Source organism: Mycteria americana, chromosome 1 (assembly GCF_035582795.1).
Source record: "Mycteria americana isolate JAX WOST 10 ecotype Jacksonville Zoo and Gardens chromosome 1, USCA_MyAme_1.0, whole genome shotgun sequence".
Lineage (NCBI taxonomy): Eukaryota > Metazoa > Chordata > Aves > Ciconiiformes > Ciconiidae > Mycteria > Mycteria americana.
Window position 1 is genome coordinate 80,805,806 of NC_134365.1, and position 22,984 is coordinate 80,828,789.

Consider the following 22,984-nt stretch of genomic DNA (forward strand, 5'->3'; position numbering starts at 1 on the left):
GCAGTCAGGAGAATCGCCTGCCAGAGCAGTAACTGGGATGGAATTCCCAAATGCTGCTAACACAAAACATCTTTTAAAATGAGCCCAAGATAGTTTAAAGAAAACAAATTAGAAAGGGAGGTGGGTGGTAGCTACAACTGCCAGCATCAAAATCGGTCGTTGGGGGCGGGTGGGGATGCAGCTCCTCTATATTCAAGTCAGAATGTTAGGAAAGATTGGAAGATCAGAAGCAGCAAGGCCAGGGTTTATTTTTGGGTGGGGGAGCATTCGGAAAACATTCAACCCTATGCTACATCCCTAATACCATTTATAATACTAAACATCAGATCAGCTAACCAGTGACCAGCATGATTCATGCCTGTGCCAAAATCTGGGTTTATTTCATTAGAAAATTACTCATAATTTTAAAAGATTTTTCATATAGCTGCAAGGGACCATTATAAACATCTGGTCTGACCTTCTGCACAACAGAGGCCATATTTTCTGCTAATGGAGAAGAGATGGTCTTTTCAGCCCCAGAGACCTCATTATCCAGAAGTCCCCAAAGGCTCTGTGTTAGGGAGGCATTTCTTTCAATAGACAAACACAGCATGCTCTTCTCATTGACCAGACCTACTAGTGATTTGGGAGGGGAACCTTTACACCCTTGGGTAGTAGGTCTCTATTTTTGGTAACTAGTTAGAAAATGATAATGAACTCTAAATAGAATCTTACAGGGAAGGTGAGAAAGATACATTCAAGTAAACAGAGATAAAGCTTGTATGCCCATAAATATTAGTCAGAGAAAATAATCAAAAGGTTAGCAACCTTTTTCAGATATTAACCCTTGATATGTCAAATCAGAATTTCTGTGCTTTATCTAGGCCATAATATTAATGTTACTTCTGACCTACTCATCTTTGTATTGCCAGCTTTCCTCCGCATGGTGTTTGCCTATCATTTCTGATAATTATGTAACAAATTATTTATGACAGAAGCCTAAAACAAGGCAGGGTTCATTACAGGGTAAGTATTTTTGGCTCAAAGTTATGATGGTACCAGGTTTCTTTTGGCATTTAGCTAATTTTGTGATGAGTGTTGTCATTCCCCCTAAAGCAATACACCCAAGAGGTATACCACTAGGTAATCCACTTCCTGTACAATTTACCTAAAACAGTGCTGCACTTATATGCGTGCTTCAGTGACATGATACATGTGAATCCATTTAAGCACCTGTTCTAGTGCTTGCAGAATTAGGGCCTTTGATTGCAATTCTTATGGAGCAGAAACTGTCTTTATTCTGCATTTTCTACACTAACTGCTTTGATCCTGACAGAAGCTATTGTAATAATAATTACCTGTAGGATCTATGAGTGGATGGGCTGTTTGAAGAATAACCGAATTCCATGGTATAATGTGAACGTTCAGTAGCTGGTGATGGTGGTGGGTTCAAAATCTAGGGGAAAAAAAGAGAAAAAAGGGACAGTTTAATAAAAAAAAAAGATATGAAGGAGAATCAAGAAAACATCAGTTTATAAATTTCTTTTTAGTACTGTTCAATAGGAACTTTAAGTTAAGAACTGGATGCATAGCACCTCCCAACAAACAGGATTTTTCTTCTGTTTATTCCCCAGTTCTTTAACAGACACTGGAAATGTTGCTTGTTACTATTCCTACAGAAGCTATTACTGAGCTCTTCTCAAAAAAAAGCTGACTGCTGTTGCTATTTTGGCAGACCCAGTGCCAAAAAGTAAAGTTGAAGTTAGCTGTTCAATACTAGATTGTCACTAGGGATACCACCGCCCTAGGCAAACTGGCAGATGTCTGCTCCTGCTAGCTGTAGTCCCCAAGTATTATGCTGTTTATAGTATTTGCAGCATGCTGTCCAAGGCAAGCATTTCTTCCCTATACAGGCACGCTCTTACTGCACAAACAGTATTTGGATTAATTTAAAGATACAACATGATTGGTTGAATTCTTGGAACGGAAAACAGGCAGTTGAAGATTTCAGCCTGCACTGAACATGAGCATGTAACTCTGTAACACTTGATAGTGGCTTGGTGGACTTCATATAAGAATAGCTAAAACAACCACCACTGATGCTAGAAGTAAAGAGACAGGGAGCCCCCTAGGGCTGGTACCAACTTTTATATAGCATCTAGCGCAGCACACTACCCATTTGTGACTAGAGGAACGCTATGGAGTTGCAAGACACTTGTTTATTTATCTGTCACTTGCAAGGCACATGACACAAAACTTAATTCCTTGAAAGGTCTATACAGAATCAACCATAGCTTTACTTCCAGAGGCACACAGCAGAGTATAATGAAAGGAGATCACTCTGCCAGAGCTGCTCAGCATTTATAGGGATTTTTTCATCTATCCTGACATTCAGTCTAACATCTTTTTCTGGCACTCAGCTCTCTCACAACTTTTAAAAATTAACAGAAAATTCCTATACTGTTTTCAAAGACGACAATCTCCTCTCCCTTACCTTTCAAAATCACTTTCTCCATATTTAAATAAGTTCATTAGGCTAGAAATCTAAGCCAAAATGTTAATCTGTCAATTAATTACCCTCAGAAAGACACTGGCACTTCCCTGAAAATTATTAAAGATCTGTGAATAATAGAATGACTTACTGGAGGAAAGTAAGTGCCTTTGGTACTTGAAGAACTACTGGAAGAGGCTCCAGTGACATGGGCCCTGTCATAGGGTGGCCCGCTGCTCCCTCCCATAATGCTGAGGGAGCTGATCATGGATTTACCTCGAGACATCCCTAAAGAACAAAGATGTATGTCAATATTCCATTCTTTGAAGCACACAGAGAAAAGAAAGCTTAAAAAAATAATCTAGAGGATAACAGCAGTATAAGCACAACTTCTAAAACCAAAATTAATCTTCTTGGTATTAAGAGCAAATTCAGTGCTCCTTGATGGACAACAGAATGAAGACTGTCAAGGAATAAACATGTTGGTTTTGTGTGTCAGCTACTCAACTGCAGGACTTGGCACTGGGCTATACTAAAGCTGTGTGAAGAGAAAAACATTTCTTTCACTTGAACGGCTGGAAAAGACTTGAGAGAACAGGCATTCAGGCACTATTTCTATGCCTCAGAATAAAACATGAAACTGACTCTGACCACCTCAACTGAGCAACTGAAATTTGTGCGAGAGAAGAGAGGGTTTGTGTTCTTTCATTTCCACACTGTTAAGTGAGCTTTTGCTACTGGACTGAAGCACGCTGGCAGAGAGTCCAAGCGGGAAACGGAGAGGTACGCCACTGTGCTCGAAATAATGGTGAAAATTCTGCTCAAAGACTCGCTTTATGAAAGCAGGTTATTACAGAAAGCAAAGAAATTTGGTGCATTATTTTAACCCTGTAACAGCCTAACAGAACCTCTATGACTATGACTGGAACCTGCTGGATCCAAAGCCAAAAGTTACAGTGCATATTTAATCAATATATAGAGAAGCAATGCATATAAATGAAGTGCAACACTGTGGTTAAGTCTTACTTCTCAAACAGCAGTAGCATCACGCACTTGGATTGGTGTTGGAAACTTCATCATCATACAAAATAAGCTGAAACCACGGTTATTGCTGGTCATTACAGACTTTACAGGAAGTTTCACAGGCATACAAACCCAGTCTACAAATCTAACAAGAATAATTACATGATGTTTAAAGTCCCATGAATATAACTCTGTGTAACCTTACCCTGTACTGTCATGACACCTTGCTGATGCTACAATAGTCCAAAAAGAGGCGGCTTTAGTAGCAAAAGAAGAGAACTCTCATGGTATGTGTATCTATTTGAGCTTACAGTTCTGCTAAGTATCTAAATGCTCATGAATAGCATAGCTAAAATAACAGCTCATTATTATAAAGCAGGATGGTGACAAGCCTTGACAGTCCTGGTTTCCAACAGCTTCCAAGAATTATGCATCTGGAACAGACATCTCCTGTGCATACGTGCACAGTAGCCTCAGCTACAACTATGTGGTGTGAAAGAGTAGGACAAGGATCACACCATTTACTCACCAGGAAGAGACCCTGACAAAGAGCTTGGGTGAGGCACATAACCAAGAGGTACAGAGGCTGGTCCGTGCACCACGTAATCGTTGGTCATTGTTTCTCCATCTCCCTTCATGCGTGGGCATAGCACCCTCTGGCAGATGAAGTACATTGCTCCAACCACAAAAACTGTAAGGATAACACCAATGATGGAGCCTATTGTGTTGTTGGGCTGTGGCGCAGGCTCCTCTGTTGTGTCTAAAAGGAAAAAGGAAAATCACAGTGTGTAAGTTAATCCAACAGCTTCATATACCAACATCAGTTTTCTTGACATCTTTCCACACAGGAAAAATAAAATCCTCCTCTTCTGCAGGCAGACAACAGCTTTCAAATTAGTATATAGGAGGAACAAACAGGCACTGGCACAGGTCTGTTTAAAGACTCTGAGTGTCCAAAAGGGCTACCTGTGCACAAGATGACCTCCACACATGCAGAGAGGTTTTTGAATCACAAATGCCAGGAAATGAACAGTACATGCACGTGCAGCCGGGGTTGATGAAGCAGGTCCTGATCTTGCTTCATGCTGACAGGCAGGGCTATCCTTTGAACTGGATGAACAAGACTTGCAGCCATGACTCCAGATGGCACTGTGCTGGGGACTCCAGTTGCTTTTTCTTGCCATTAAAGATGATGACAACTACTTTTCATGTTGCACCTCATCACATAAGCACGTAGGTTATCACTTAGTGTAACAGATTGGCACTCCCTTTTCTCAACTGCCTAACATTCACTTGTGCTGAACAGTAGAGGTGATGCACCAATGATGAATTTTGGGTTTGCTGCTATTTATTAAACTACCTAACCTACTCCACATCTGACCCACACTGATGGTTAGAGATATAGCTGAGCATCAGCTTTAGAGGTGCCATCCTTATGAGGAATCTGTATCTGAAATGATTATACAACAGTCAAAATGAGTGGCTTTCCCTACAATACCAAACCTAAGCAATGACATTTCTGGGAATAACTGACAACCCCCTGCCTGTGCTTCATGAATTTGACAAGAAAAGCAGACTTTAAAGTATTTTCCTGTTCTAGTCAGTGTTTTACATCTTACCCATTACTGAAAGTCTTTTCCTCAACACATTTTCTTCTCCCTGAACACCAAACCCACACTTTAACCAGCTTGTCACAGTCTACAGAGATAAGTAAACAGACTTCTGATCATACTGGAAGAGGGACAGTGACAACTGCAATCTTACTCTGGGTGGGCTAATCTTCCATTCTCTGTTACAAAACCAGAAAATATATGAACTACAATGAAGATACCTACACATGTCTGTGATAATGCCACTATTAACTTGGTAGCATGACAGAACACCTCCCATTACTCCTTCTTAAGATCAAGGGTCCAACTCTGGCTTTGCATTTTCATGTTATGTGTCTGTCAACCATGATATACGGATCTCTAACACAAGAAGAGATGTCCCTATTTACAATTTCTTTTAAAGCACCAACAGTGAAAATGAACTTTCAAGTTGAAATTTTAAAGGCAGTAGTTTTCTTGCAGAGCCCTGGAGATTTCAAGGTAGGGGATATCACATGTTACAAATCATAAATCAAGCTCAGAATTACATCTTTTCAAGATACAAAGGAAATTTTAGAAGGTTTACTCTGTAAACAGAGTGCTTCTCTGATTCTAAAAGCACCTGCTATTAATTCTCTGGATGAGAAAACCATGAAGCAGAGCAGTTTTATATAAAAGCCTCATGCTGCTAGAAATATTTTTTTTAACACTGCACCAACTCAGCATACTAACAGATTGCAGTAAAACAAACCTTTTATTTCTTTTAAAAGTTTAAAAAGGTAAGTGGAAAAATTACTAGCCTGCTCTGCCTCAGAGACTATTTGTTCAGAATACTAGTTATTTTTGTTATTCCTATTCCACCACATTGTACATTAATTGCATGACAGCAGTTATGAACAGGAGTGTTCATTTTGGGAACAATTAATTCAGTCTGGTTGGCAGAATAAAATCTAACTCATAGAGAAGGCAAGAAACAAATTTCAGATGCTGCAATCAAGTATCTAGTCTCAGGTTTTACACTTACAGCATCCTTGCTCATCTGAGCTGTCACTGCAGTCCAGGTTGTGATCACATTTCTTGCTTTTCCCGATGCACTGCCCACTGGCACAGCGGAACTGATCGGTTAAACAAAGCACTGGAAAGAGAACCACACACACACCAAGAGTCAGTATCAAAGACTTCTACTCTTTAAAATGATTAAGAAAAAAAGACACCAAAGCATACAATCAGGAGTATCTTGGGAGACCTCAGCCTGCTGCTAGCTTCATTTCTTGAAGTAGCCAGTGACACACAAAATCCCTCATGCCAACCATGCAGAAAGAGTAATTCAGTGTTCTGTTGAGGATATTGCACAGTGGGTACCTGGTCCTTACTACCTATTTACAGCAAGCACACTACATGATAAAGTTACCTTGACTAAAATAACTCAGAAGCAGAACGCCACTGAGAACACAGGCACTTATCCCAGGACATGGTTATCGCAAAATTACTCTAAGAATCCCCAACTCTAAGCATTTACTGTAATATAAGAGAGAAGAATTAAGTTATTAAAAATAAATCTGCCAAACCATGATGATAAAATTGTTTAAGATGGATAAATGTGGTTTCTCAATGCCCTCGTGCTCTTCCTCTAAACCAGAAAACTCCTTGATCATTGGACAATATATTTCATCGGACATTATGTTTTTAAACTGAAATGAAAGACAAAAGAAAAAAATGGAGCTTTGCCAGTACACTCAAAAAATAAACTACCACTTTGGGAAAAAGGTACTGCAGGCAAGGTGCTGGCTGCTGTTGTTTACACATATTTTTGCTTTCTGTTTCTCATAAATCCAGAAATTATTTCTGACTTCAGTTGAATTAAGAAGTTAAACTAAAGGCTTTTCTGATCTGTAATCAACTTGAATACTCTGAGTAACAGGGCCACTTTGAAGGTGATAAACAGCCCGCCTCTGATCTGATATCTCCAGTTGCTGGATGGCAACTGGGAAGCTCACTTGCACAACATATTTTCAGATGTCAGCATCTCATCTGGTTAACAATCACCTTTCACCACACAGGAATTTCTGCATCAGTCTGTATGTTTTTGTTTGAGCTGGACCACATCTTTTGGAAAGAAATGCAGCCTTGATTCAAAGACTCTTAGACACTCTCTTCAAAGAAGGAAAATGTACTGAAAGGATATAAAGAAGAGGCATCCTTTCAAGCTTACAAGTTGTCCCTGCAATTCCTCACTACTTGAGCAGTAGGGAAAGGGCGAGTTTGCTCGTATTTCACATTGTATAGTGGTGGGGTAGTTCAGATTCCACCAGCATAACCTGTCCTTTCCAAAATTAAAGGAACCTAATTCTCATTGTATTGGCAGTAGCACTTCCCTCTGTAATGATGGCTTAAATACTCGATTTTGCTGTACTCTATAGGAAGAAGAGGTCTCCAGAAATCTCGTCTGTGTCTCACTCCCACTTACTCACAAAAGCTTAACTTCATTTTGTTCAGGTATTACAAAGTAGACAATCCCAAGACCTTTACTCCGTACAAGGTACACAAAAAACTATGACAAGGAGTTGCTCCACTTTGTAAATTCACTCCCAGTTACGAGGTTTTTAGGTCTTAAAAACATATTATCTTTTTAATAATACTTCTCACAAACACAGCTTAAATCACTGTGCAGGAGATCAGTGTTATTTCTATCTCACAGGTGGAGAAACAAAAGTATGGAGTTGTGAAATAATTTCCCATTCAATAGATCAGTTTAAAAACTAGCAGAACCTCAGATCCTTCCAAATCCTACTCAGCAATAACTTTGGTATCTATCACAGTGTCCCCATGACAGCTTTATTTTCATCACACTCCGAAAGATCCTCTGTACCTTCACAGTTCTTCTCATCAGAGTTGTCCTGGCAATTTGCTTCTCCATTGCACCGGAGGGCACTGTCTATGCACTGTCCACTTTCACACTGGAACTGAGTGTCTGAGCACACTGGGCAGTTCTTTTCATCACTGTGGTCTTCACATTCAGTGAAACCATCACAGCGCCAGGCCACCGGGATGCAGTCAATCTCACCTGTGAAACAGGTGAACTGCTGAGGGGAGCATGTTGGTGGTTCTTTAAAAATCAAGCAAACAAACAAAAATTAAAAATCCAGGTGAACAAACAGCAGATCAGGACAGGTAAGGACAAGAAGAGCTCAGCTGCTTTCATTTATCAAGCAGCTGATAAACGTGCCACATCATAAGGTAACTTCCACCCCCACTGCCTCCAGAGTCATTTGAGCAGAGCTTGAGCCCCATGTAACTGATGCAGGCTCACATCGATGGAGGCTCATTAGACAAAGAACAAGAGGAACCGAGAAACTTGCACACTCAAAACACAATTATTTTCTTCCCTTCCCACTTCAGCCTCTTAGACCCTTCTCTTACTAGGTCTTCAAAAGTCTTCGTTTAAAGTCAACACACTTTTCTACTCCCCCTTTCCTGCAACACCACTGTATACACAACTGATGGCTCACGTTCTTTTAATGTTCAACAGTCATTGTATAGAAAATGTTAAAAGGATGTAATGCACTGCAGATGGATGCACTGTGACTCAATGTCTAGTTATGTGCCCTCGACAGCTCTGTTCAGTCAAAATTCTTTTAAAACAACAAAAAACTGCTCCATCTAGTCAAGTCCCACTATCTCAACACAGCTGTTAGCTGTTATTTAACATTTACTACAGTAACTGTTAATCTCATGCAGTAAGTAAGTGTGGATTTTTTTCCTTTTTTTTAATCCCCCTTTCCTCCCCCCCTTTTTGGCCTTGGTATTAAACTTGCTCTGAGAAAATATCTGGATTATGTTAGCTCTTGTTCCATTGTGAGACCACACGTCGCCTTAATGGCGAGAAGATTGCATAATAAATCCATTCAGTACGGTGGCACAAAGAGACCCAAGCACCAAAGTGCCTCTCCTCTCCCCCATTTCAATCCCACCCTTGGAGACACCAGGGCGTAGGCTACAGTGGCTGTATCACCATGGAGGAGGCAACTCGCCCTTCTGGGACTGCAGTTCAGAAAGACGTGCACAGGGTGAGTTTGAGGAGGACAGCAGAGAAGGATAAAATGGCACAGACATGGTGCAATATGCCAGAACATGAGAATCTACCATTACTTGAAAAAGGAGAACATACAGAGTGATTAAAAAAAAGTAATAAAAATCATACAATTAAAAAATCAAGCTGAAATAATTCAGTGGTCTTAAGTAGAAAGGGTGAACAGAAATCCTTATTCAACAGTCAATTAGTGAATTTTTCCTCTTCTCTTACTCCTTCTCAATACTTGCAGATTTAGCTGGGGGGGAGGCAAAGAGGTAGGCGTGTAAAAGCGTGTAACAGCACCTGGTGCACTGTCACATTCTTTCTGCTCAGAAGCCACCCCTAAAGATGCAGACCCACCCCCACACCCCCCCCAACCCAGAAGCTGAGAGCTCAGTGACACAGAGCATAGGAAGGACTTACCTCCGCAGGACAGCTCATCCTGCAGCAGAACAAGGTGGACTGGGCAAGAGCAGCGCGTGGTGCCGTCACCCTTCACGATGCAAATGTGCGAGCAGCCACCATTATCTTGAGAACAAGGATGTTGTCCTGTGATTTTAAAAATAAGAAAGACAGGTACTGACAAGAAATCCCCACCTCTTTTCCGACCTTTAAGTGATTTCTTTGGGCTCACAGGACTCCCTTCATTACTTCCTTCCCCCTGGGGAGAGCACTACTAAAAACAACTCTGAAAAAGTTGTATTTTGTTGTGTGCATTTTTTTCCTGTACACACATCAATAATTATCACACACATTGATAACTATCCGTGATCTGAAACACTGTAAGAATCATGCCATGGGGTCTACTAAAGCTGTAAACAGTACTCAAACTGTTTTGCTTCTTGTGAGAGGTAGAATTAGTTCTGCAGCAAAAATAGTAGCATTAGTAATACCAAAAGATGCCTTGGATTCCATACTTCACTTTCTCTATCAAAGACCATTAAAAAAGTAAACTTTTCTAATTTATGAATTCTGAAGCTTCCACACTGTCTCTGAAACTCAAATTAACATGCTCTAGATAAATATGTCTCTTCATTTTAATGTTTAATAAGGACAACATACTTCTTTTGGAACTCCTGACAGATTTACTGAGATTAATAGCAAACAAAACTAGTAGTAGTCTGCACTGATGCTTTAATTAAACATCCCCAGACATTTTTCTACATATTTCTCCAAGGCATGCACCACAGCCTATTAACCAGGCCTATTTCCTCCACGATGACAGCAGCTCCACCGCTTTAACCATCCAGCTCCCATCATTTCAAGAGTGCATGTGTGGGGAAAGGCTATATCCTGGTAAACAGAAAACTTTTAAAAGTGCAGCCATGTTCAACACAAATTGTTAATTAATACACACTTCCTTTGTGCAATGCAATGCTGTTGTTCTGTCATTTACTTGCAATACAAATTGGCACCAACAAAAAATGTTCACTTTGCCTTCAAGGCAGGCAGTCCATTGAAACATTTACTGCTAGTAAAAGGCCCTGAGAGCTGTGTTTGCCTAAACTGAGTAAACACCTAATATAGTGACTCACTAACATGATCCAGAAAATCCTCTACTAGGCATAACAGGATGTTTCCACTGTGCCTACAGACACTCAAATGCCAGGTGCCTGTAAGGGACTAACAATAAAGTTGTCATCAGCAACAAAATGTGATGCTGGGTTTGTGATAGATCTCCAGCCCATTGCCAACTGCCCTAAGGAAACAAACTTAATTGCACCTTGGCGATGTACAGACACAAAACGATACCAACTTCTGGCCCCTTCGATCTGCACTGATGTCAATCAGTGACAAGGCAAAACAGGCTCATCTCTCTGAGGCCACTCCTTGCCTTGAGCCCCACAGGCACTGTTTGCACTTGCAAACGGGATTGCACTTACTATATTCCTGAATGTTGAGCTCTTTCACAGCATGTATGTCACTGAGTTGTGCAATACGAGCTTGGACCTTTGTACGTCCTTCTCGACCAGTCATATCAATCTTTTCAATCATCTGCTGTTGTCTGTCAATCCAATACAGCCAGTTTTCAAATACAGTTAGTCCCACAGGCTGCAAGATATTAGAGTCTTCCAAAACGATCCGGTTAGCACCTGCAGAAAGGGAAGAGTGGTTTAGCTCAACTAGAATCAACTGAAATACTATCACAAACATTTTCTGCACTACTCACACCACTATCTTCTACTACTTTTATGCTACCAGGTAAGCCTACTGTAAAAACACAAGCAATCCTGGGTCCTCTGATGCAAGACTGATGCATTTTACAGACAGATGATCAAATTTTTTTTCTGCTTTCATCAAGATGACAGTTTTTGTGCTTCAAATACATTTAGTGTATTTAAGAAGCATCTGGAGTTGGGGGCTCAGCTCTCATAAACCTATCCAGTCTTTTATCAATATGATGGGAATTGGTAATTCTTTTCATTCTTTTTTGGAGAGATTAACTGCTTTGTCTTGGCATACAACAGGGAATAAGAAGATGGATTATTAGCTTGAATTAACTAATACAAGATAAAATCAAAGTGAAGACAAAGTAGTTAGTACTTTTCACGTAAATTATGAGATTAAGGTAAACACTTGACTTCTGACTTCCTCACATTCTTTTGTTTCAACTACATTATCTTCACTAAGGTTTCATGCTAAACTGGGAACGTTCTTTTCTTCCTAGCGAAGACTTACTTTCCTCAGTTCCTTTAGCAATCATTGGTAGCAGCCAAGAGACTTTAGCCTTACACCTCTGAAGACTATTTGTTGATTTTTATGCTAGATTACCTGGCATTAAATATAGTCAAGAGCAACTGCCACACTTCATGGTTAACGCTCCATGTAAACAGAAGACAGTCCACAGCTGTTTTAAAGGTATCATTAAAGACTGTCCAAAGACAGCGAAGACTTTGTAACTCATACACAGATGGAAAATATGTTATTCAAAACCTGAGAGCTTAAGAGTGAGGTTTAATCCATGCTTCATTTATTTTACATGACGTGGTCATTAACACTTAAATATTCAGTGAGGTTTATCAGATTCTGAGCATAAAATTACTTAAAAACATAAGGAATCTGCTTCAATTTGGAAATGCTGAAACAATATCACACAGTCTAAAATTAGGCCACGGCTTGAAAATTTACGTATAAATCCTGGTATTTCAGGTATCTGGGCTCACTGCTATGCTTATTTTTCACTTCTACTACAGCAGAAAATAGCTTTGCATATGTTCATCCACAAAACAATTTCCAATAAGTTTTTATATTTTGTCCTGTTAAAACTATACTAGTACAGCTGAATACCACAGAAAAATTCTACCCTGTCTGTACCATACCTACACAAAATAATGTTATGGGACAAAATACACATATATTTTATGATTTTATAGTTTGAGCAGGTTCTACTCCTCTGTTTTGATTAGTAGCAAAAATGTTTTTTGGCTTGTTGAGAATTTAATCAACAGTATGTCAGTGATGATGACTTACAAACAAATGCAGCTATAAAAAATATATTTATCTCCTTTTCACTAAATGCATACAGAGCTCAGAAGTTAAGTAATCTTCCAAACATTTAGCAAGTGGTAACATCTAAAGCAGAACACGGAAATTCAAATATTAATCCTCAGCTAGACTAGGCTCTCACCCACCGCTTTGGAACAACACCAGCAGTGATCTGATTAAGAAAAGGCGTTGATGGATTCTGAAGGAGGCTATACCCAGACTGATGTAGAAATTAATAGACTGAGTGATGTAAGTCAAACTAAATAACTGCAACCGTCTATTAACCCCCTTGAACATGACTCATTGTATAGGGAAAAGGTAAGAAACAGCAACCTGCATCTCAAGAAGAAAAGCTAAGCTGGGAATAGGGGAAAACGCAAAGATGACGGGAAGGAATATAGTTAAAACTAAGACCTTGACCTACCCAAATGGAGTCTGTACATGCCCTGCTTTGCCATGCCTACGTCAATCAGCATGGCATTTTGCAGGATGCTCCAAAAGCTCTGAAGCTTAAAATTTTCACTCCCTTAATGTCTTAATCTTTCTTTTTAATATTTGTGACCAAGTGTAACTGACTATTTCTGACTAAACTGAGACACTGAAATCCTTCCTTCCATAAACCAACAATAAAATCCAAAGCTGGCTCATCAGGGTGCTAGTCCCCTTTATTGGGAATGTCAGATGAAAGGAGATGTGATTAAGAGGAGCTTTGTCTCCTGGCATCACCATTCTCTTTCCAGCAATACCTTTTACAAAAAGACTTAAAACCAAAGAAATAAATACAGAAGTCAGGACACACCCATAGCTCATTCTATTTCCAAATAAAAATGACTTAATTCCAGAATCATTAGACATTTCCAAATCACGCTAATTATTCTGGAATAGAGGAACTAATTTCCAAATAGTTTCCATCGTAGGGAGCTAATTCCAGTCATCTTTTCATAAACAACCCCTTAATCATTTGAAGAATCTGGTTAGCTTCAATAGGATCTCCCATTTGGGCAGCATAACTGAGTCCTAACTGCATGCCTGAAGGACAGGGAGGAAGAGAAGGACTGCATCACATAAAAGGCCTTCTAGCTCTCCTTCTCTTTATGAGTACTGGCATCTATAGAGTTGACAGAGCAAGAGACTGTGCATGTTTTTAAGAAGCTAACATGCAGAAAAATTACTCTGCTGGTCAAAAGAGCCTATTAATCAGCATTCCTAAGCACAGGAATGCATCTCAGCAGTTAGCAATTTATTGTGGTGATTATAGCAATCTATTTGTGGTGCAAATGCCAAAAAGCAAGAGAGGGTTTGGAATGATTTTTCTTCATGTTCTTCAAAAATATGGTAAGCTTTTACTACACAATATTGGTGATCCAACAGCCACATTTAAAAAAAAAAAAAACAGAAACAAAAACAAAAACAAACACACCCCCCCCCCCCCCCCAAACCCCCAACAGAATAATTAAAACCAGACTAGATTAGAATTTAGACCTATTTCTTCCTCTGGTGTCCTAATTTCTGACAGATAAAAGACATAAAGTGAGAAACAAAGCATGTACGATGTTCTGCTGCTGCCCATTACTTTACTCATGCAGACCCTGGATCTGGGATAGCCTAGAACATACTGGGATACACCATACCACTTTTCTAAAAAAAAAAACCCAAAAAACAATTCACTAACTCAACTCGGCTTATGTCCTGTGTTTTAAAATAGTAAACAGTCAGGATATGGCAGTTCATTAGTGACCCTGAATCTTCCAGTGACACACCACATTAATCAGTGAAAAAAAATGACTATCTTGCTGAGCCTCAATTCCAATCATCTAGAAAAAACTAAATATTTTCCAAAACAAAAGCTTATTCCTAGCAGCTTAATAAAAGGCTGAAAATTCTACGGGTGTCAGTGGGATTACATGCTGCTACTTTGAATGAAAGTATCATGTTATCAGTGAAAGACATTACTACAAACTACCATACTCTTGTTCAGTTTTCAAACTCGCTCACATATTGAGCAAGTACTTATTTCCTTACGCGTGTACTTATGCTTCTGATAGTAGAATAATACTCAGCTGAAGTACAAGGAGATGCACTATTCAAACTGGGGATGGACTTACTGCAGAGGAAGCAGAAATTCTGCCACTGCTCTCCACTAGCAGCAGAGCGAGGGGGGCATACACCCCATCACCTAACAGAGATGGGTATGTGTGTGCTCAGAACATCCTGGCACTCCCATCAGCAACATCCAGCCCAGCTCGTATCTCAACAAATTACTACCAAAGCCACATGAGACAGCTGAGCTGATCCAGCAGCTTGCTGGATCTGGCTAGTAAATAAAGAGACATCTCAGTTTCTCTCACCCAATCTGACTGTGTGATTTTGCCTCTTCTCTTGCTCCAGTGCTTGCTGGACTCTTGCTGAACCAAGTCAGCTTTCCAAACCAACAGAACGCTTTTCTCTACTTCTCTTTTTCTGTATATTTTTGTTAGGTTATTGCTTTGCTTACGTAGTTAAGTTAGCTGAAGCAACTTATAGAAGAGGTCAGACAAGCAGCATAACCAACCTTAGGGAGCAGACAAAGAGAATTCCATAGCTGGAAGAGGGAATTTTTTTCCTTTTGAGAACAGAGAGATGTTAGATCTGCTCTATCCTTCTCACATCATTTTACACTAAATGACAGGTACATAAGTGACCTGCACACCTGCTGCTTTAACTCTGCAAGAAAGATTTTTTCACTAGCGGGAAACTTTCCTCTGATTGACAGATACTGCACCAAAACCAATGCCTTTAAAAACAACCCTCTCCCTCCCCTTTCCAAAACTGCTGCAATTTATTTGTGAACTGACTTTGGGAAACCACACGAAGGTCTTGCAGTGAGAAACTGAAGTAAATAGCATGTGTAGCAATTAATAATGCAAATCATAGATAGAGGCATGAGACTGTAAAGGCACACTGCATGAATCATGCACATTCCCTGGCTGGGAATTTAGGGAGTGATTAGAATCACAGTACTGACTGTTTATAGTAGGAAGGAAAAGACGACACCTTTCTTTGCATTCCCCCACACCCACAACACACAAATGAGTCACTGAATTTAAGTGCTACTTTACCTGAAAGGTCACTGCTTTCAATTCTCCGCAGGTCTGAATCAGCCCAGAACAACTTGCCTAGCTGGCTGTCAATAGCTAAGGCTATGGGCTTGCTCAAGCCACTGAAAAAAAGGACCTCTCGTTCAGTTCCATCCAATGCTGCTCTCTCAATTTTAGGTGACCTTTCCTGTAGGTTGGTGAAATACATGTATCTGGAATAGGAATTATTAGAGGAAAAAAAGTTTATTTGATCTTTCCACATTTTTGCTATATGACCAAGACATCTTAACAAATATCAAAGATGTTTTTATTCTGACAAACGGAAACCAACCAGCAGCAAGAAAACAATTTGATTCTCAAGACCTTCAGCCTGAATTTCCCCACATCACTACTTCAGCTACATACCCTTTCTCTGGATTCACCACAATGGCCCTGGGCCTATCTTGATCTCCTTTGAGCACCACTCCCATGGGTCTCCCATCCAGGCGTGTCACATTGATCACATTAGTAGCTTCGCAGGTCCAGTAGATATAACGGCTGTAGATGTCAATGCTCAGGTCATAAGGCTGCATATCTAGGTTCTGATTGGGAACTGGACTTGTCACAACAGTGAGGCTCTACAGAGGAAAGAAAAACAACCCACAGAAGAGCATTTAATCTGATCCAACATGAGTAATCTTATTTGCTATGGATGCACCACATCAAACTACTGCTCAGCAAAAGGAGGCGGCCAAAATACTATCATAAAGTAAGGAGACACCCAGGTCCAGTTGCCCCACCAACACCTTTGATCAGATATAGACACTTACTCCTGATGGTTTGTTGTAATGGCAATCATGTAAGTTGGTTGCAGCTCATAAGACTTAGCAAGTTTGACCAGTAAGTCCAAATTGTCTCTATGTTGAAGATACTAGGGTCAGCTTCCGTGTTTCCTCTGCTTTCTTGACAACTCTAAGTTCAGTTTGGATAGACCCAAACCCAGCACATTTAGCACTCTACAACAGAAACATATCACCACTAATTCCCAGAGCTGCAGCTGAACAGATCAAAACACAGGCAAAGGGAGGCCAGACGGCACTTGAAATTCTTGCCTCATTCTTCTCCACCATCACTGCCATCACACTTGGGTGACATAACATAAAGATGAGTAAGAAACGGGAAGGCAACTCTGCCAACAGACAGAAAGGACATCAGCTAGTGTATGGCAGTGACTTTAGAGAATTTCCACCTAACACCTTTCTGCTTCAAAGTTCTTGCCTTCTGCTGGTCCAGACCTCTGGAGTTCACATGGCTTTCTTTTTTTTAATTTATTATTTTTTCAGAAAGAAACTGCGTATCTCGCTATAGTGAAAGGTGAACCTAACAGACATTTTTCATGAACTTTTCAAAAAAACTTAAGAGGATTGATAACTCACAAAACACGGCCTTACATAACCTTTTTGGAAAACTTCATGCTTTTGAGGTGAGCAGCCTCCACCCTCTCACCCCCAAATTAAACTTCACCATAAAATTTGCCTAACTTTGGCTTGTCACCTCAATGAAAGGGTGTGCCTACAAGTCTTACATTTGTTTATTCTGCTGAAGCTGGCAAAAACCTGGTGCCTTTGACTATTTTTGGGTGTTAAATTATTTAGATATTCCAAAATTAAAACTATTGCTAAATTAAGAGTTAAGGCTGAAGGGTGTTTTAGTAGGATCCAACTACCACCACACTCACCACCAGAAACCACACTTTCTTACAAATTAAACTGAATATAGCACCTCCATGTTGTTCACCTTAGTCTCCCACTCCTCCCCCGTTCAAAAAATCAGGAAGAAAAAAATCTATCTTAAAATGTGAAAATGAATAAGCAGTCATTGCTCACAATTAACCTCACTAAAGCTGCATCACCTTTTGCCTTCTACCCTACTCTACTTTTTCTGTATTCCCCAGCCAAATACATTTCCCCAAGCCTGCTACATCTCTTACAGGTCACTAGTTTCAACCTCCTCACTCAGTGCCTCGGTGGTTGACAACAACTCTCTTCCTATCCCCACCAGAACCTGGGAGGCTTCAGACACAGCTGTGTGCTCAAAGTCTCAGCCTCTTTGTTTCAGAGCCAAGGCCCCTGCACCCTGCTCATTTGCAACTCTTACTTCTCTTGGACACACTCTGTTTCTCCCAAGAACCTTCCCATCCATGTTTCACTTCTCTCAAATAGGGGTTTTCAACAGCCCCCAGCCAAAGGACAGCGTTGAGCAAATAACACACTGTGATCAACAGTATCTTTAAGTTGGCCTTAGTTTTCCATGTTTTATTTCCTGCTGCACCTCCCAGATTACTGGGTGAGGACTCCAGAAATTCCAGATGCCACTTGGTTTGCCAAGTGACAGCTAGTAATCTACGGGAAGTCCATATATCTAAATTATTCATGTACAATCATTCATTGTTGGGTGCAGGGCATGCCTTTCTCATCTTTTAGTAATTCCACCACCCGCAGGATACCTGGCTGCCGTCTTCCTGTGCCTTCCGGATTATGTTCTGCCGAGAATCAATCCAGTACAGCTGCTTATCAAGGGGGTCATAATCAATGGCTCGAACGTTCCTAAGACTATGGATAGGGAGTATGATATCTGGACTCTGCTGCTCATCTATCACCATGCGATTAATTGCATTCTTCTGACTGAACAACAGAAAGGTTGTAGGAGCTTGATGGGTTAGAAAAAAAGAAGGGTGAAAGGGTTACACATAGCAATAATGTTGGGTATTTGTATGTTCAATACAAATATAACAATATACTAACAGTAAAACAACAGTATAACAACACAATAGACTATATATAACCAGACAGTATCTATTATTTCATTCCCCTTCTCCCTCTTCTTTTGCGGGTGGGGGGTGTGGGGGGTGGAGGGGTCGTCAGGGGTCAAAACAAAACATAAAAATCCCAACCTCTGATCAGTTTGGAAAGCCTTTCAAATGACCTCTTTTTACGATAAATGTCTGCATGTGGATGTGACAGGCAAAGATAATTTTGTAAGTCGCAAGACTGATGAATGTGAAGACTTCTGTCAAAATTACCTCAAAGAAGAACAGTCAGCCCTGCCTCTCAAGGAATTGTCAATTTTCTTTCTAAAGGGGTCCCAGGGAAATGCAGCTCTACTATTCTGAAGTTGAATATTTTGCTAGGTATACTTCTACTTGCAGAGGAAGCTGAGCAAAAGCCAGCACTGGTTCCTTATTTAGAGGTCCCAGGGAACAGAGATTGCCATTAGAGTGGTTTAGTGCTGTTCCCAAAACCCTCTTTCTGCCTGCACCAGAATGAAACAACTAATTCACAGGAAAAATCTCTTCGGTGTGTATAGGCTGCATTTTTTGAGAAAAATCTATTCACTCTTCTCAAATGTATATATCTTGCTTATTTCTAGGTGCTCATCTGGTAATGCTAACCTGTAATCAGAAAAAAATCTGATGCTCTGCTCCAGCTTTCCAGATGCCCAGCAAAAATTTCCTGGACAAATAATTTTTTTCTTATAAATACCATCAAACATCAGAAAATAAGACTTGCCCACCCCATACAGCTGTAGTTTACTGGCTGTAATTAACAGTAAGTGCACAAGGCATTTAATACATCATTAAAAAGAAATTATCCCTGTATTACATAACTGGGTCAGAAATCAGAGGAGGTAGTTAAAGCATTTTCCCTTTTCACAGCGTTCAATAACGGTCTACCTGGAGCCACTGCTGTGCAAGACAGCACAAGAGCCAGCAGCTAGAAACACAGTTTGCAGCCTCCCTGACGTTTGTACAATCAATTCTCTATAGCACAGGTCTGGAGAGATTAGCAGTGGGACACTGCACTCATTCAATCCAGCCTGTAAAACAGGTAAGGCAGCACCTTGGAAAGGGGAGGTAGCAAAAGTCTTCCAAAGAACATCATCATCATCTTGCTTTGTTATTTTAGGCATATGCTTTGAACATTTATTCTGGCTGCTGGGGAAAAAAAAAGGTGGGGGGGAGTTTCCTTGGTAACTAACTCAATCCTAACATCCTATAACAATCAGGCCTAATTGCAAGATATTTTTGCTTTCTGGAAAACCTGTATTTCCCCTCCAAGCGTTGCTCCAATAATTTAAGCTGCCTTCTACTTAGCTCTAAACTGTAGAAGAAAGCACAAAAAAAAAGCAAAGCAAAGTTTATACTGAATGTGTACAGCAAAATAATAGATTCAGAAAACGTCAGCATTCTTACCAAGCAGTTAAGAGAGTAATGGAAAGGGAAAAAAGCTTAAGATAAAACAGTGCAGGTAAACATATCATCATAAGCACCTAAAATCCTTTCCACTTTTCCCCAAAGACACCCTCTCACTGTCTAAGATTGCCTGGCTTCCAACTTTGAATTGATGGTTCATTATAAAAAGTAACAGCAGAATTTCCCCCATTGAGTCCCCACATCTCTGAAACAGTCCCGATTTCAGAAATCCCTTCCCAGTTTTCATCATTCTCCCTCCCAACAGTCACATATTTTAACTATATTTTTGGCAGGCAAATGGAGTGCAACGGGCACGTCCCCTGTGTAACACTGCCTTCAAACTTCATGACATGTGGTAGATCTGATGAGATACCAGATCTCATCAGAGCAGTGTGTCCTTCCCATAATTAAAAGAATCTATGCAAGCATGAGCAGGGTGATCCAGAAGGGAGGAACTGGCCTCTAGACAAGGCTTGGACTAATAATAATGTTCAGGAGTACGTAAGCAAGTAGAACAGGCAAGAGAAAGTTAAAATGATTCATGCTCCAATTATAGTGGCCAAGAGAAAAATTAAATTATGCACATAGAAGCCTAAGTCTCCAATTGCCTACAAATGAGAAGTTGGAAAGTTCCCAGGTTTGAACATGGCAGAAGGAAAACTCCTAATACCTCACAAATGGCCCTGCACTGTACTGGGGGGAAATGGTTCTATTTGCTCACAACATATTTCCTGTATTTTTCTCCTTCCTTTGTTTCCAAGAGCATTTTCACAAGAAAATGTGTCCTTTGATCATTTTGCTACTTATTCTCCACTGGGAGTCAAATTCCTCCACCTACAAAATCACAGTCATCACCAGAGAGGTGCCAGCCATGCCTCTAACTCACAGGAAGGTGTGAGAGTGTTAGAGTACAAAAATCCAGTTGTCACGCAAATGCCCCTTGTAATAAAAAAAGGAAAGGATGAGTACAGGACACATGGGGAGGTGGAAAAGCAGAGTTTTCCAAAGAGCATGACTTTCAAAAAATGCCCTGAGGTGGCATTCGTGGAACAAGCTGCCCCGCTTTTGGCTTTAAAACAACAGTTGGGTCTCTCCACTCATGCGTAATGTGGACGAGATACAATCTGTCTCTCCGTACCATGAATCTCTTCACCCACTGACTAATCTGAATGACACCAGTGGAAATCAGCCATCTAGGTTGGCTGCCAAAATGATGAGAGCTTCACTGGCAGCCAGTTATTGAGAGATGGATAAATTATTTGGTTAGAAACTAATTACACACAGCCTGAGGGGCCTTGTGGTTCATATTCTGCACAATAAAGAAAAATGGGGGTTGCCTGCACTGAGATCAGAAATCTGAAGGGCTGGGGAAGCCATGGAGCCAAGCCTCTCCTCACTGAGGAAGAAACACTTTTGGGGGTATGACAGTGGCCCACCTCAGCGTCTCATCAGCCAGCAAAGAAATCAGAAAATTATATTTAAATCAGAAAATAATCAGAAAATTATATTTAAATATATCCTGCTTCCTATAGAGGAAGGAAAGCTACAGAACCAGAAATTTTTCAAATACACGTTCAGTATTAAAAATAGAAATTAGCGGTAACCTGGCCTATCGGCAAAGCAATCTTCACAATCTCACATAAGAATAAAACTCTTCTTTCCTCCAGGTACAATGCTTGCATCTGTTACAAAACACATCTGCCTCTCTGTTTTATTTCCATTCATTATGGCTTACCACTACAAGTCCTGTTGTCAGAGTTCAAGGAATAGTGAGCTGGGCAGCCACAGACAAAACCACCAACAGGGACTGCTAAGCACAGGTGAGAGCAGTGACCATTGCTAGAGGCACACTCGTTCCAGCCTGCCTGCCTGGAGGAATGGAAGACCAAGATGTCCATAACGTAATCCAAATGCCCTTGGATGATAGTTCGGTTCTGGCCACTGGTCTTGTTGGCTCGTTCAATGCTACGCCGGCTCCAGTCTGTCCAGTAAATGTAATCCTGATACTGAGTCAAGCCAAATGGGTGAGGCAAGTCATCAGCTATAATCTCACGGTCAAGGCCTGTTTCCAAAAAGGAAGGGAGAAAACAAGCAGAATTATTTGGCGACAAAAGAGATGCTGTTTAATGCTGTTAGACGCATCCCCTGCACAGAAAGGTTAAAACATAGTTACTTTAAAGTTACTATTTCATTATTACAAAAGTAAATTATCAAGTAACCGGTAAATCTGAAGTCACGAGTCTATCACAGAAACGTACTAATCCTGCTTGTGACTCACAGAACAGAATGTATTTTCCTGAAGAAAAACCCCTCAGTTTTGAAAATAATCAAGGGTCCTCAAAACGATTCTGTCCTTTCCCTCCTCCCAGAAACAAACAGGATCCCACTGAAGGAGGCAGGACCCCAACACTGTACCCCCAGTTCAGCATCTCTCACACCACATCTGGGTCTCTGCCCACTGCTTACAGAGACAGAATTGTTATGAACTTAATAAGATTCTACATTGTATTATGAGAAAAATTAAATGCACAAGGTTAAACTCATCTGTCTCTGGAATGCTGTAACAGGAAGGAGCAGCCAGAAAGTCAAGGTAGGAAACAGTTAATTGTGTATACTGTGGAAATGTTAAGAGACCTTAAGGAGCAGGGCATGGTGGGGGAAATTATTTAAACCACATTATTTCAACCACTTCATTACCATGGGATGTCCTGCCGTCTAGTCACAGAAAATGAATGGGAGATTATGAAGCGAGAAGTCATTCGATCTTTGTGCAGAGAAGAGGAGGATGCACAGCCCTGCACTCTGCCATCACTAGCAGGGACGGCACAGGGAAGATGAAATTCTAATGGTGTGTCCAGTTCCACAGTACACAGGGGAGCACTGAGCCAGCCTCAACAGCATATCAAAATACATGAGAAGCTGAAGAAAAGCTTTTATATTACATATAATTCCTAGTAATGCATATTCCTGTTTTGATCTTTTTCCAGCTTTGTTTCACTATTGTAAATGTACTGTTTAAAGTAGACTAAGTCCTTT

The 22,984-nt window shown here is 40.5% G+C and overlaps 1 protein-coding gene across 3 annotated transcripts in view; it reads right to left on the minus strand.

Annotated features, from left to right (window-relative positions):
• LRP6 (LDL receptor related protein 6) overlaps positions 1–22,984 on the minus strand; it is a 130,205-nt gene that overhangs the window by 3,066 nt on the left and 104,155 nt on the right. For all 3 annotated transcript variants that reach the window (XM_075507902.1, XM_075507888.1, XM_075507897.1), the window contains 11 exons: positions 21,684–22,010; positions 18,203–18,405; positions 16,123–16,334; positions 15,739–15,929; positions 11,038–11,247; positions 9,578–9,703; positions 7,952–8,188; positions 6,107–6,217; positions 4,023–4,253; positions 2,622–2,758; positions 1,338–1,435 (listed from right to left, as the gene is read on the minus strand). In XM_075507902.1, the coding sequence (XP_075364017.1) occupies positions 1,338–1,435; positions 2,622–2,758; positions 4,023–4,253; positions 6,107–6,217; positions 7,952–8,188; positions 9,578–9,703; positions 11,038–11,247; positions 15,739–15,929; positions 16,123–16,334; positions 18,203–18,405; positions 21,684–22,010 (2,083 nt within the window). The remainder of the gene's footprint in view (positions 1–1,337; positions 1,436–2,621; positions 2,759–4,022; positions 4,254–6,106; positions 6,218–7,951; positions 8,189–9,577; positions 9,704–11,037; positions 11,248–15,738; positions 15,930–16,122; positions 16,335–18,202; positions 18,406–21,683; positions 22,011–22,984) is intronic.